Source organism: Stegodyphus dumicola, chromosome 11 (assembly GCF_044657685.1).
Source record: "Stegodyphus dumicola isolate Sdum_Otavi_A_Nest chromosome 11, ASM4465768v1".
NCBI classification, from domain to species: domain Eukaryota; kingdom Metazoa; phylum Arthropoda; class Arachnida; order Araneae; family Eresidae; genus Stegodyphus; species Stegodyphus dumicola.
In genome coordinates this window covers 64585276-64597918 of record NC_140778.1, presented here as the reverse complement: position 1 = coordinate 64597918, position 12643 = coordinate 64585276, and the positions used below count along the sequence as shown (strand labels likewise).

Sequence of the window (12643 nt, the reverse complement as noted above, 5' to 3'; positions counted from 1 at the left end):
TTCTACTCTCATTTCTGTCAGTTTATTTATGACTCCCATATTGAGCATGAATTAGCATTTTGGAGGAATATTTTTTGGTGATGCATTGATAAATATGTATTTTATGGGTTAATTTTTGAATTCTTTTCTAATTCTGAATATAAATGGTAGATACTCAAGTTTTAATCAGGAGGCCATGCCTTGATTGAAATAGTTTCTTTTTTTCAAATATATAGTTCATAAAAAAACAACTGTGTTTTGGGGGAATATGAGTTCTTTTATTCAGTGCTAATCTGGTGATTTTTTTTTTAATACGAACATAATAATTTACTGGGGAACAGTTTGTAGTACATTTTCTCCTGAATTAAATTTTTGAGCTGTTTTAGAGTTAAATAAGCATGTTGATTTTAAAACTGTAATTAGTTTCCAGCTACCAAGTTAAGTTTTTCTCTATGCCTATGAATGTGACCACTCTCCGTGGCTTCAAGCACATATTTACAAAGTACCACTACCTCCTCCTGACGTCCCTTCGATCCGCATTGAGTGAATTACGCATAGAAGACCAACAGTGGTGTGTACTTGTCAAGACTAGTTCAGTTGCACCTTAAAATACTGTATAGAGACGTCATGTGTCTCTTCCTCATAATGAAGCATATTTTGACATGGAGTCCAAGTTCTTGTTTGTATACAAGATTAGCAGCGTCTAGATTTTATTTATATATGAACTAAAACCTTTCTTTATGTCTTCCTCCGCTAGTTCATGTCGCTAGTGCATAAACAATTCCAGTTCATTTTGCTATATATGTGGTAGTTTTACCATTCCCAGTTAAGTGACAAACATTGTTACATTTGTAAGGTAATTCTATTTTTGCCTATTTTAAACTGAAAATTGATATCAAGGTAAATCACAATCCTCTTGCAGAGTATGCAAGTGGTGTGCTGAGAGTAGTTTTGTGATGTGGATGAAGGAAGCATGTTCTAAATTACCATTTGGTATAACTGATTAGGTGAGAGCCCAACGATGACTCAAGTGATTGTTACTTATGTTACAACAAGAAAAACAAATGTAGAAAAAGTATCTTAGTTTACCATTAGCTATACATTTAGTGCCAGTTTTCAAAGAATTACCCTCTTTGGAAATACATGATTATGATTCTGGTGAATACATACTGACCTCTGAAGATTTTGAAATTTAAGGTGATTCTGTTTGTAAGGGATTTGACCAGCATGAGTTTGAATAATTTGGCATGAGATTTGAGACTATCCAATAGCTGTCCAAGTGATGATGGATTTGTGTATTGCTATATAACATACATGTTTAATGGAAGAGTTGGGAATTTTAGCCTATAACACAAGTCAATGATGTTTATTCATTGATGGCTCAAGGTAGAGTTTAAAATATTGCTCAAGGTGGAGCTTGAAATGTGTTCTCGTCAATGCAGATTTATTTGGTGCAGTTCCAATAGGCCATTGAGTATGTTTTTGTAAAGAATATGAAGGCATAGAGTCATTGATTTGTTGCAATATCACATGCATCAATGGATCATCTGTGTTAATGTTAAAGTGATCTGCTTCCTTACTACTGTATTGAGAAACAGTGCTGATATACCAAGTATCCCTGTTTTTTGTGTGACAGCAGGTGAGAAGTATTAGGCAGTTGAAATGGTCTCAAGATCTGACGTAAACCCTGGTGATTGAAACATTCTACAATAGCCACTCGTCCACAGAAAGAACATTATATTTCCACCTCTGCGTATAAAACTGTCTCATGAAGCAGTTTATGCATTGAAGGAGATTGTTTTAAGTATCTCATTTCAGCATTACCTAGTGTGTCATTTGAAAAGATAATGGGTGATGTATTTGATGATCCGCAGATTCGGCAAATCGTTGAAGATTGTTTCATCGTGGCAGTGACAGAACTTCAAAAGAAGTTTGTTTTGCATTCAAGAACATTTTCAAAGACTTTGTTGTTGGAAATACATGAGTATAGAATTACAGAGAAATAATCCAAAAACTTTTGGAGAGCTTCAAAATGCTTGATTGCAACATGAGCATCAAATTGCATTTTTTACATAGCCATCTTGATAAACTTCCAGAAAAATCTTGGTACGGTCAGAGATGAACAGGGTGAGCTATTCCATCAAGATTTGAATGTTATATGGAAGCACGTTGCCAAGGTAGATTGAGGTGTGCATATGATTGCTCACTATTGTCGGAGCATTAAGCAAAAATGTCTGCAGATTAAGCTCTCCAGAAGAAGGGCTAATTAAAACTTTTGATCTTAATATGTTTACATGCTTAGCATTTGTTAAAAAAATTTACTATTTGCATGAACAAAATTTAAGTTGCAGTAACTATATATAACTTTTGTATGAATAAAACTATTCTTTGTAAACAGTGTATTTGGTAAGTTTTCCTTTTATTATCCTTTATATGCATATTTTGTGTGACTCTTCAGTCAATGAGAGGGTATCTATCCTTTAGCATGAAAAGTTGATGCGATGAACAAAAATTAAGGTTATTTTGGGATTCAGAGGCCAAACGTTAGTGAAAAACTAATGACAGTTCATTGCTGTTCCCCAGTGATGTTGATTAATATTGGAAAAATAATTTGTTAAAATTTATATTTAAGAAATTACATTAAAATAAAACAATTTTTTCTTTCTATCATATTTTAAAGTTATATTACTTCCCATTTTGGTGACTTAGGAAAATTTTTATTCTGAAAAATGAATAAGATAAAAGCACAGTTTTCGAAACACTTCTTAGGAGAAAGAGAAAATGCTAGTGTCATTATTTTAAAATTAGTTTCATTTGTCTCTTTTATGTTTTTTGTAAGAGTTTTTCCCCTTGTAATTGTTTTAGAATATATAAATGTATATGTTTTCTCTTAAAAAATCACTTAACACTTTTTTTTCTCCAAAAATTCTTCTGGTTTTTTGCTCTTGCAAAGTTGGCAGGGATAATTTTTCTTTTGGATTTTAAAACTACCACGTCGAAAGATGAAGGATTTGAAAACAAGATATGCAGACTTACAATTTCCAGAAAAATATGACAAATTGAAAAGTCCTTTCATGGTGTTAACATGTAATGGGCTTATTTTATAGGAAATTTGTGACAAATTTCTTATCTTTTATAAAATTTTTGGAAGAGCAGTGAAAACTAAATTATTATATTTTTTCTCCTTTTGATCCCAGTAGTCTTTCTCTTAGCATTTTTATCTTGCCATTATTTTCTTATCTTTTCACTGGACACAAGCATTGAAGCAATCAAGGAAATTGAAAATTGTCAATATAAGATTCATGTAGTGTCTCGATGTACCATACATACCTCAGTGCCTGCCATGTATTCTAAAAATTTTACTGTCCCTAAATTTTGTTGCTCGGTGCTTTACTAAATTCTAAAAATTCTGCCACTCTGCCTCCAGTGCCAGCCCTGACCATATACCATTTCATAATTATTCTCAATGCTCATATTAAAGAAATAAAATTCAGTTTCTTCTGTACATTGTAAATTGTAAGTAAAGCAGTTCTTTAGAATAACAGACATGTTTATTTAATTCTAAAATGAGCAGGAAGTTCATTGTAGAAGAAATTGATAATATAAAGAGAGTAAAAATTATTTTTCAAACAAACAAAATTAATAAATTAGGTGATGAAGCAAAGAGTAGTGGAAACATTTGTTTATTGAAATAAACCTAGAAAAGATGCTGAAAAGGAAGAAATTGATGTAAATTAGCTAAAATTTTCAATTTAAAAAGATGCATAAACGTATTGTTATTACAAAACATAAATGCTTTGTAACTTTTAATTGTATTGTAAAATAACTGCTGTAAAATGTTTAATGTTTTTTAATAGATATTTTTAGAAAAACATTCGGTTGTAACCATGTAAATCTATTACGACTAACTGCTCACCTTCAGAAGTTATCTCAACATGTTAAGACTTTTCATTAATCCTTATTGTGGAAGCAAGATATGGCACAAAAATGTAAACATACAACTTTCTTCATTGCGGCTAATGAGACTCAAAATAATACCCTATCATCAATGGTGCTTTAGTGGCTTATTCCAATTTTATATTAAATGCTGTATATTAACTAGATTACAACTCCAGCAATCTACATGAAACATGACTCTAACTGGACAGGCAAAGTGCAACTAACTTCCAACATGTTCCGACCATACCAGCATCAGGTGTTCACATCTTTCTGATCAGCGGCTGTGTGTCTCTAAGCAAACAACTTCTGTGGCAACCCCCAAGCTTCTGTTATGAGTCATGCTGATTATTATTATTCTTTATGATTAAACTTATGCCACTTGATGTAAAATTTGCATAAAGTTCTGGTTTGAGCTAGAAGGCGACAAAATGAGGCATAAAAGAATAAGTATAAGGCTAATTATTTGTAAAATTTAAAGAAAAAGTGTGAAGAATGTTCCTTGTGGTGAAGAATGGAAAGAATCAAATTAAAATTTCATTAGTAAAACTGAAATGCCATAAGTTTAATCATAAATTTTAATATCAAAACTGTATATTTAAATTATGCGAGATATAGAGGGGACATGCATTTCAAACATAAACATTGATTATATTCTTAGTTGATGTATTCATACGAAAATAAAACGTCACAACCAATTATGAAATCCTGTTTAGATCTTGGTGGAGATCCCACCGAACTTGTGCTGATCATTCTGGAAGAATTTTTGGTAGAAATTAATTTGTTAGATAGTTAATCAATCATTCATAATCAAGAGAGACACACAGATCATACAAGAAACTTAAATTGCTTGTCCTAATTTTTCACATTGTATTGCTGTTATTTATAAGTTTTCAAATAAAGTTGTTTATAGTGCCTATTAATGCCCACATTTCTTAACATAATTTTAAAAGTAGTCTGTTTCCTGCTGAATGCAGGTTTTAAGTTTTAATATTTATTTGAAATTATAGAGAAAAAAGTGATTAATAGTGGTTCAGGTTTATCAAGAATTAATCAGTTTTATGTAAAACCAGTTCAAAAGTCTTATTTTGTTGTGATAAGGTGTGTATTCATTATAGCCATGAAATTATACTCTTAGGTAACAGGTACGTTTGTCAAGATTGATGTCAAATTTATCACTGAGAGTAGTATTTATTTATAGACTTGGTGCCTGTCTCAGAACTTTGGAGACTTTTAATGTGTTTCCACTTTTCTTCCGACGCGAAATTTCCAGTTGAAGGACAAATTCTTGGAATAACGTGATGTAGGGAAAGAGATATTTAAGATATATAAATTTAAAGAAACTGCATTAATTGATGTCTGTGAGATTAATCGTCTCCGATATTGTGCCCACAAACTATCAAATGATTCAGATTTAAAACTTGAGTTTCTGTAGAAGTCCTTGATTGAATTCTGGACCGGAGGCAGAACTGAAAATCCCACAGTTTCTGAAATGGTATTAAGTAAAGGATATCAACTTTCTTTTTATCCATGCACCCTCTTTATCATTCACTGATCATTCCTCTCCCCCTCCTTTCCCAAACTCGAAAAGTACACATATAACTATTTAAATTTATGTTATTTTTTATGTGTTTTATAAATAAACAGGAAATGTTGATAAGTACCAGGACTTAAATAAATGTAGTTTTTTGTTTTCATAAACTGAAAATAAATGCAAAACATCTAAATAAAAAACTGAATACATCTCCCCCTTCCCCCTGGTGAAATGTTCGGTGAAAATCATTGAAGATGTTTTACATTCAGCAGTGTCAAATATTGCCCTAAGATTAAATTTTTCATGCAACAAGAAACAGTTACATCCACCTCATTAAATTTTCTTGCATTATTTTTTATGTACTTGTAACCATAAAGCTACTACTTTCCATTTTTATATTGTTTACCAAAGAAATAAATAAAACTAAAGAGTTCAGTTTATAAATCAGTTCAATTATAATATAAAGTTCTTACATGGTTCTTGGTCAGGTGAACTTCTGTGACAGTAATTCAAGATATTTTATATATTAATTTTTTTACTGCCGCAGTATAATGAGGGACAACTTTACACAACGCATTTTAGCTACACTATAAACATTGACTAAAATCAAGATGATTATAACATATCACTGCCATGTACTGGCTAGACATCCTCAAGACAAAAATGTTTTTTGAGTGTTGATTGTGAATTGCAGAGAACATAACAGTTGCACAAGTCTCCTAATGAGAGTTCCACTTGAAAATCCAACGTGCATACACGGACTCTTCCATCATGTTATCTATCACAATGCCTATTTGCATCATGTTTTTCCATTATGTCAAATCTATCACAATGTCTATTTACCATAGAAGTCTGCTGCGTTGTTTTCTTTTATCAAAACCACAATGTTCTGTTGAAGGTCTTTGATCTAGTTGACACAGTCGAGATTAATGAGTTGACCTAAGTTCAAGAAGCCTTCCATCCATCATCAAGTTCGATTAGGTAAAGCTTGGAATCTTCTCATTTTCAGAAGTTGGGAGTCTGAGGAAGGAATCCCTTTACTAGCTTGAGGAAGTCAGTATTAGTTTTCTGTATGTCTAAGAAATGTCCAAATTATTAGTGGTTCTGATCCATTTGGATTGCTGAAAGCATAAGTGAGAGGCCTAGAGTTGATAATTGCCTCTTTTTTGATTGGTAGAACTTCCAGTTCTTAAAACAGGGTTGCCACGCTACCTGGAGAACCGGGAAAAGTCAGGGAATTCGAAAATTGACCAAAATATTCAGGGAAAAGTCAGGGAATTTAAGTATTTTTGTCAAAATCTGGAAAAGTCAGGGAAGTTCATACAACGATCCCGCCAAAAAAAGCGATTTTTGCGCCGACGTCGGAAGAGGTAACTTTTTTGGCGAATTATGTATCACGTGAGTGTCATTCGGGTAGCTGGCATAGAGCCAATTTTCGCAGCTCCAATTTGATTGTCTTTTAGAAAGGCAAAGCAACTTTCCCGCAACTTTTGTTTTCCAGTATTCTCGAGAATCGCATGTGCAGTGCATGAACTAAAGAAAGTACCTGTTCTCGTATAAAACAAAATGGGTTTAATCCTAGTATATGGTACTATGGAGGTTAGAATCAAAGAATATGTATTGTAAAGAAGGAAAACCTCTCTGCAACAGACGTGGCTGTGGCTCCGTTCCATCATAGAGGGAAACAGCTGTGCATGTCTGATATATCTGTCATCAAAGCTCGAAACCGGTGTCGAAGTTCGAAGGTCACGTTATCAAGAGTTCATAAAATGAATATCGTTTAAAATTTCTTTAACCACTTGCGCTAAAAAGACGTGCCACGCACGTCAAGATGCTTTTGTCTCAAACCGCGAGCGACGTGAACACCACGTCGATAAGCATTTATCGCAAAAATGAAAAAAAATAACGTGGTGCACATGTCGCCTAACAACGAGATTGTTTATTTCTCGAGTTACAGCTCTGGATTGCACTCGCAGATGCGGAGCGGCGTAAATGAGACACTTTACCGCTTGTTATATTGTAGCGCACGGCACCGCAACCTTGAAGTTTAGTCTTAGCGCAAGTGGTTAAACTCTAAAGGAAAAGAAAATATTTTTTGGCGCAAGTAAATTAATTCATGGATTAGTTATTTTCAGAGAGGGGGGGAAACTACGAAAATCCGTTTTTAAAATTATTGCGAAAAATCCAAGAAGAAACGTCCTTTGATAAAACGTTTCTTCTTGGATTTTTCGCAATAATTTGAAAACGGATTTTCGTAGTTTTCTTTTTGTCAAAGAGCGTTTCTTCTTAACACGTGTTTCTCAATTTCCTGTACACATCGCGGAGAGGGAAATTCTGACCGCCAGGTTCCGTCGCCAAATCCCTTGGCAAATTTTCCCTCCGCATTCTAGTGGCGTAATAGCATTTTACTTATATGGAACCTTTTCTTCTTTACATAGACGTTCTTTGGTTAGAATAATAATGGGATTTGGCGACATCTTGATGCGCAGTAAACGGGTCATTTTGGTCTTGGCGGCAATTTTCAAAATCGTGCCAAAGCCTTACCGTATACTAGAATTTTACCGCAAAATCTTTTTAAACCTTTTTTTTTTTTTTTTCTTTTTAATAAATACCTTGCCATTTTGCAGTAAAATAAAAAAATAGTAATGAGTCATCTAGGCTAGCCATGTAATATAACTATATTCGCTAAAATATAGATGATTATTCTAATTCAATTTTTAAGTAATTATTTTTATGTTATTCATATAATTTAATGTTGCTTCTTCCCTCTAAATTTATTTATTATTAGTAAATAATATTTCCAAATTTCAGGAAATTTTCTCTGGCATAATCCTGAAATTAATTATAGCAGTATGATGACATACCATCACGAAATTTAATGCACATATTTTTTCCTTATGTATGCTGCAAAATAAATATAAAATACCTCAATATATTAAAATAGATTTCTTTCTTTCGTTTAGCTGCAGAATGTCTGCAAAAAAAGCCTTATTTTATTCCAGATTGGAAAGATTCTAATCTCAATCTTCAGTGGAGAAAACAACAACTATTATAATTATATTTGTGTTTTCAAGTGTTAAGGTGCTTTTTAAGAACATACCTCACACAAATTAAATTTACCTAAAATCTAACCTAACTATTTAGCATTGCGTTGTGATTTATAAGGACCGGATTAGCCTCGTGTTGAACTGGTGATGATCATGAGTAATAATTAAATAAAACATACATTTGTTATCCAATATATATATCTTAAATTTTATTAAGTTTCTTAAGTGGAAAACTAAACAAAATTATCAAACAAAGTATACCAAGAATAATTAAGAATAAATGTCCTCTGGGATTTATTGAATAATTAAGTGAGTTTGCTACACAATACAAGTAATACCATAATTAATTTACCTCTTAGCACAGCCAACGTACATTACGCGGATAGACTGGAATTTTCTTGAAACACACCTGGAAAACCTGGAAAAGTCAGGGAATTTCATTCTCCTGTTTGAGTGGCAACCCTGTTAAAATGAAACTGATGTTCTTTCAGATATTTCCACAGAGATCTTATCTCAATAAGCGATCCCCAAACAGGTGGCCCTTTTGATGATAAATTTCTATTTGATGGATGACTTCCCAAATAATTTTTGCAATTTTAGGGTTTCCCACAATGAATTCAGTTCTCAGTTTGCCTTGTGGAATGTCCTTTCATTTTCACCGTAGGTTACGCTGCAAATGCCTCTCTTTTCAACAGATTTTGAAAAAATTGTTGGAATGTCCCAAGTGATCAAGTCAAGAGTCAGTTCCAGATATATTGCTCTGTTTACAGTACAAATGAAGAGCAGTGCATAGGTATTCTTCATTTTTAATCTTTAGGCATTAGTGCAAGAATTTGAGTTACTGGCTTCAGATAAATTTTCTAGTGTAAAATGTGGTAAAAGCTCAGACTAAGCTTCATAAACAAAATCACGAAGGCAGAGCTAAGTGACGCCAGTAGATTCGTGGGACTGAGCTTGTGATGTCGCAATGCATTCTCGAATATACTCGAAGTGGATTTATTGTTTTCTACTGAAAGTAACAATAATCTGTGTTTATTATTGTAAATTAATTTCTGTACTTTTAATTTACATTTCTAACAATTAATCTTTCGTTGTACTGAAAATAAGTATAAACTGGTTATTGTAAATTAACTTCATAGAATAATTAAGTCCTACCATTTATTAAAACAGTCAACAACAAGTCTCGCATGCTTTTATTTCAGACAGGCAACATATATATTTTCAAAGATTTTTTTAAGCTTTGGAATTAATACATGGTTTTTTTTTATTATTTTTTTTTTACATGGTATCTTTGAATTCAACAGTTGTCAAAAATTGTTTTATTGCTACACAAAATTCCATACATACCATTAAGTATATAATCTGCATTATAATATAGAAATATTTAAGAAATGAATCTATTAATGAAAAAAGGAAAATAATAATTTTACAGTAAATGGATGCCATATATAGCTTTTGTTTCACTATTTCTTAGATTCCTAAATAACAATGTACTAACTTTGTGTATATTAGTATCCCATACACCAATAGCTGCCAAATATCTAATTTCTCATAATAAAGGAAATAAGATTCGAAAATAAAATCAGGAACTTTATAATAATACACATTGTTTCAAGTGAAAAATATAAAATCAAGTTTAATTACAATAGCAAGCACCAGGTAATTATTTTAATACATAGTGCTTGTTACTGGAATTGCACTCAATAAGTAACTTTTCCATTATTGTTTTAATCAGGCAACAGTTACTAATCGAATGCAAGTTTACGATTTTTGCGACTCAACATTTGACTAAAGACCGGCATACTAGCGAAATTTATCGTATGTCATAAAGAAAACAATCAAAAAAACTTTCCTTCTATTACTTTAAAACCCAAAAATAATGATTTAAAATATAATTTACAATTAATACTATAATAGAAATTTAAAGTACAAAATGATATTGCACATAATATACGACATAATACTGTTGTTCTCCCCGTGTGCACAGTGATCTGTTTCCACTTTAAAAAAAAATTGTACAAGCTTGGCATTCCACATATCTTCACCAAAAAGCACTCATAGAATTATTTCAACTTCAACATGCACTCCATTGTAATGAAAGTAAGAGAATTTTCCTTTTTTAAACCATTTAAAAATATGCCATTTTAATAACATGTAGCAAGCAGAAACACAGAACAAATGACCAAGAGAGAAGTATCACACATTGAGTTCTAAAAAAAGTAAAATCTCCAGAAAAATAACCCAAGGAACAAAATAAAGCTACCATAACAATTTCATTACCTAATAACGAAATTACCAAATTTGACACGTATCCCATACTTTAACAAATAATAATATACAAAACTTAATCTACAGCCGAATATATCTATGTCCAGATCTTCGAAGTGCAAACTGTCGAATGATAATGCTTGTATCCTTCGGCCTCAAAGTAGCTGAATGCTGTCTACCTGGCAAAAATCACTCGGTCCTTGTGACATCAACCAAACTGACAGTTTTTTTCCTATTCTTATCTCGTACATATTCCGACTACATACATGTAATCGCAAATCCTCTTGAACAAACTTTATAATTCGATGCTTACATTTGCCTCACATAACTCAACACATCTACTCAAAACCATTTGTATAGTTCTTTCGCTCAGCCAATGTCATATTTGTTTCGCAAGGCGCATATTTATATGACCTTGCAATAAATATTTTCACCGCTCGGTCATGCTTTTTTACTTTTTAGCTCCAATTCATAAAAAAAAAAAAAAATCAAAATTCAACTTAATCTATACTTTGGAAACACCAACATGACATATTCGTCTAAGAATTTTTCTGCTTTGTGCCATTAGTTATAAATTTTAAATCATTTATTCAGTATTTTCAATAGTTTGGTAAACCTAAATGCATTTTTTGGAGCTACTTCATTGTGCTAAATGCTAACAATAGAACGCAACACACAACAAATTGGGTTTATAATAAAAAAAAAAAAAATTCGTGCAAGAATGTTATGAACCTGCAATCTTAACTCTATTAAAATACACTCTTAGACAAAAAAAAAAAAAAAAAAAAAAAAAAAAAAACGACGTACCAAGAAGGAGTTATCTGAATGGGACGAAAATCAGTAGAAGTGTTTGAAACAAATGATTACAGTTTCAGAAAAATTGGATGATTTATTAAAATGATAGAGCTTCACAAAGTGAAAAAGTCAGTAACGCGTTTGTCCACCTCTGTTATTCAGCTTGGCATCGATTGATAGAGGTTGCAGATGTCCTCCTGAGGGATATCGTGCCAAATTCTATCCAACTGGTGTGTTAGATTGTCAACATCCTGAGCTGGTTGGAGGGCCTTGCCAATAATGCTTCAAACGTGCTCAATAGGAGAGAGATCTGGTGACCTTGCTGGCCAAACTAATGTTCAGCAAGCAGTAGAAACATGTGCAGTGTGAGGACGGGCATTTTTTTATTTTGCTCATCTTGCTAGTGAATAGCCTAGGTTTCACGTGCTTCCCTGAAACAGTTTAAGAAACTGCAATTTTTTGCATTAGTTATAACTGCGAAAAATGAAAAATAGTAATGTACTTTTCAAAAACCATAAACGGATATGACTTTCCTTCTGTTACTTTGTCACGGAAATGTAATATTGCAATCTGCATCATTTGTTATTGCGATTTTTCGATTTCGCATGGTGGAAGGGCCGATGTTCTTTAACGTATGCGTATACAAAGACGATGTAAAATGTACTGGGCACAATTTCAAGATGGCCACTACATAAAACCAAAATAAGAAGTCAAAGAATTGCACAGACTAGGTGTCTATGTATACATCAATCTATTTTCACTTAGACAAAATCAGGAAGTTAACTGTTGAATTGGGGACCCAATTTTACACTAGAGCTATAAATTTTTCTGAGGAATAAAGAACCAAATAGTTATTAATGCAGAATGCCTATTCTCTGCCTTTTTACTGAAGCACAACCTGCATCAGATCATGCAGCAGCTTTTTTAGAAAAATATTTCCCGGCAGTAAAAAATCACACTCAAGAAATACTCAAGCGTAAGGACAAAAATTGTCTAAAGTTTAAAACTATAAAAAAATTTTATTTTCAGGTGTTAATTAGCTACTATTTAAAGTTAATACATTAATAAAAATTATATTTTCTAT

General features: G+C 32.3%; 1 protein-coding gene across 3 annotated transcripts in view; it reads left to right on the top strand.

Moving 5' to 3' along the window:
* LOC118189504 (RNA-binding protein 4.1-like) overlaps nt 1-12643 on the top strand; it is a 66276-nt gene that overhangs the window by 21267 nt on the left and 32366 nt on the right. Inside the window, exon 8 of one of the 3 annotated variants that reach the window (XM_035360127.2) lies at nt 403-11258. The exons of the other annotated variants lie outside the window; for them this stretch is intronic. Within the exon in view, the coding sequence (XP_035216018.1) occupies nt 403-421 (19 nt within the window). The 3' untranslated portion in view covers nt 422-11258. Of the gene's footprint in view, nt 1-402; nt 11259-12643 lie in introns of those variants that run through there. 3 annotated transcript variants of the gene reach the window in all.